Genomic DNA, 522 nt, shown 5'->3' with positions numbered 1-522 from the left:
GTGGTTCTCGCCCGCAGCCCGTCTTCGGCGTCCAGCAGCAGGCGGCGCGGCAGGCCCAGGCCTTCCTGTCGCTGGGGCGGCCGGCGGAGGCGCGGGGCGGCCGGCGCCGCGCGGGCGGCGCGCCGTCGTGGCGGTGGTTCGCCACGGCGCCGTCGCTGCTGGGCAAGGGCGTCATGCTGGCCGTGAGCCGCGGCCGCGTGCAGACCAACGCGCTCAACGTCGCCAACGAGGACTGCATCAAGGTGGCGGCCGTGCTCAACAACGCCTTCTACCTGGCCGACCTGCACTTCACGGTGGAGGGCAAGGACACGCACTACTTCCTCAAGGCCAGCACGCCCGAGAGCGACCTGGGCACGCTGCGGCTGACCAGCGGCCGCCGGGCGCTGGAGAACGGCATCAACGTGACGGTGTCGCAGTCCACCACGGTGGTGAACGGCCGCACGCGGCGCTTCGCCGACGTGGAGATGCAGTTCGGCGCGCTGGCGCTGCACGTGCGCTACGGCATGACGCTGGACGAGGAGC

General features: G+C 72.8%; 1 protein-coding gene across 1 annotated transcript in view; it reads left to right on the top strand.

Moving 5' to 3' along the window:
* Positions 1–522, top strand: part of TENM3 (teneurin transmembrane protein 3) — a 207,118-nt gene that overhangs the window by 205,978 nt on the left and 618 nt on the right. The window contains exon 28 of the mRNA XM_021711937.1: positions 18–520. Coding sequence (XP_021567612.1) covers positions 18–520 — 503 coding nt within the window. The remainder of the gene's footprint in view (positions 1–17; positions 521–522) is intronic.

Source organism: Carlito syrichta, unplaced genomic scaffold, assembly GCF_000164805.1.
Source record: "Carlito syrichta isolate Samal-C Ts95f unplaced genomic scaffold, Tarsius_syrichta-2.0.1 Scaffold302931, whole genome shotgun sequence".
In the NCBI taxonomy this organism is placed as follows: domain Eukaryota; kingdom Metazoa; phylum Chordata; class Mammalia; order Primates; family Tarsiidae; genus Carlito; species Carlito syrichta.
Note: the sequence above shows the minus strand (reverse complement) of the source record. Positions and strands in the feature narration are given on the sequence as shown.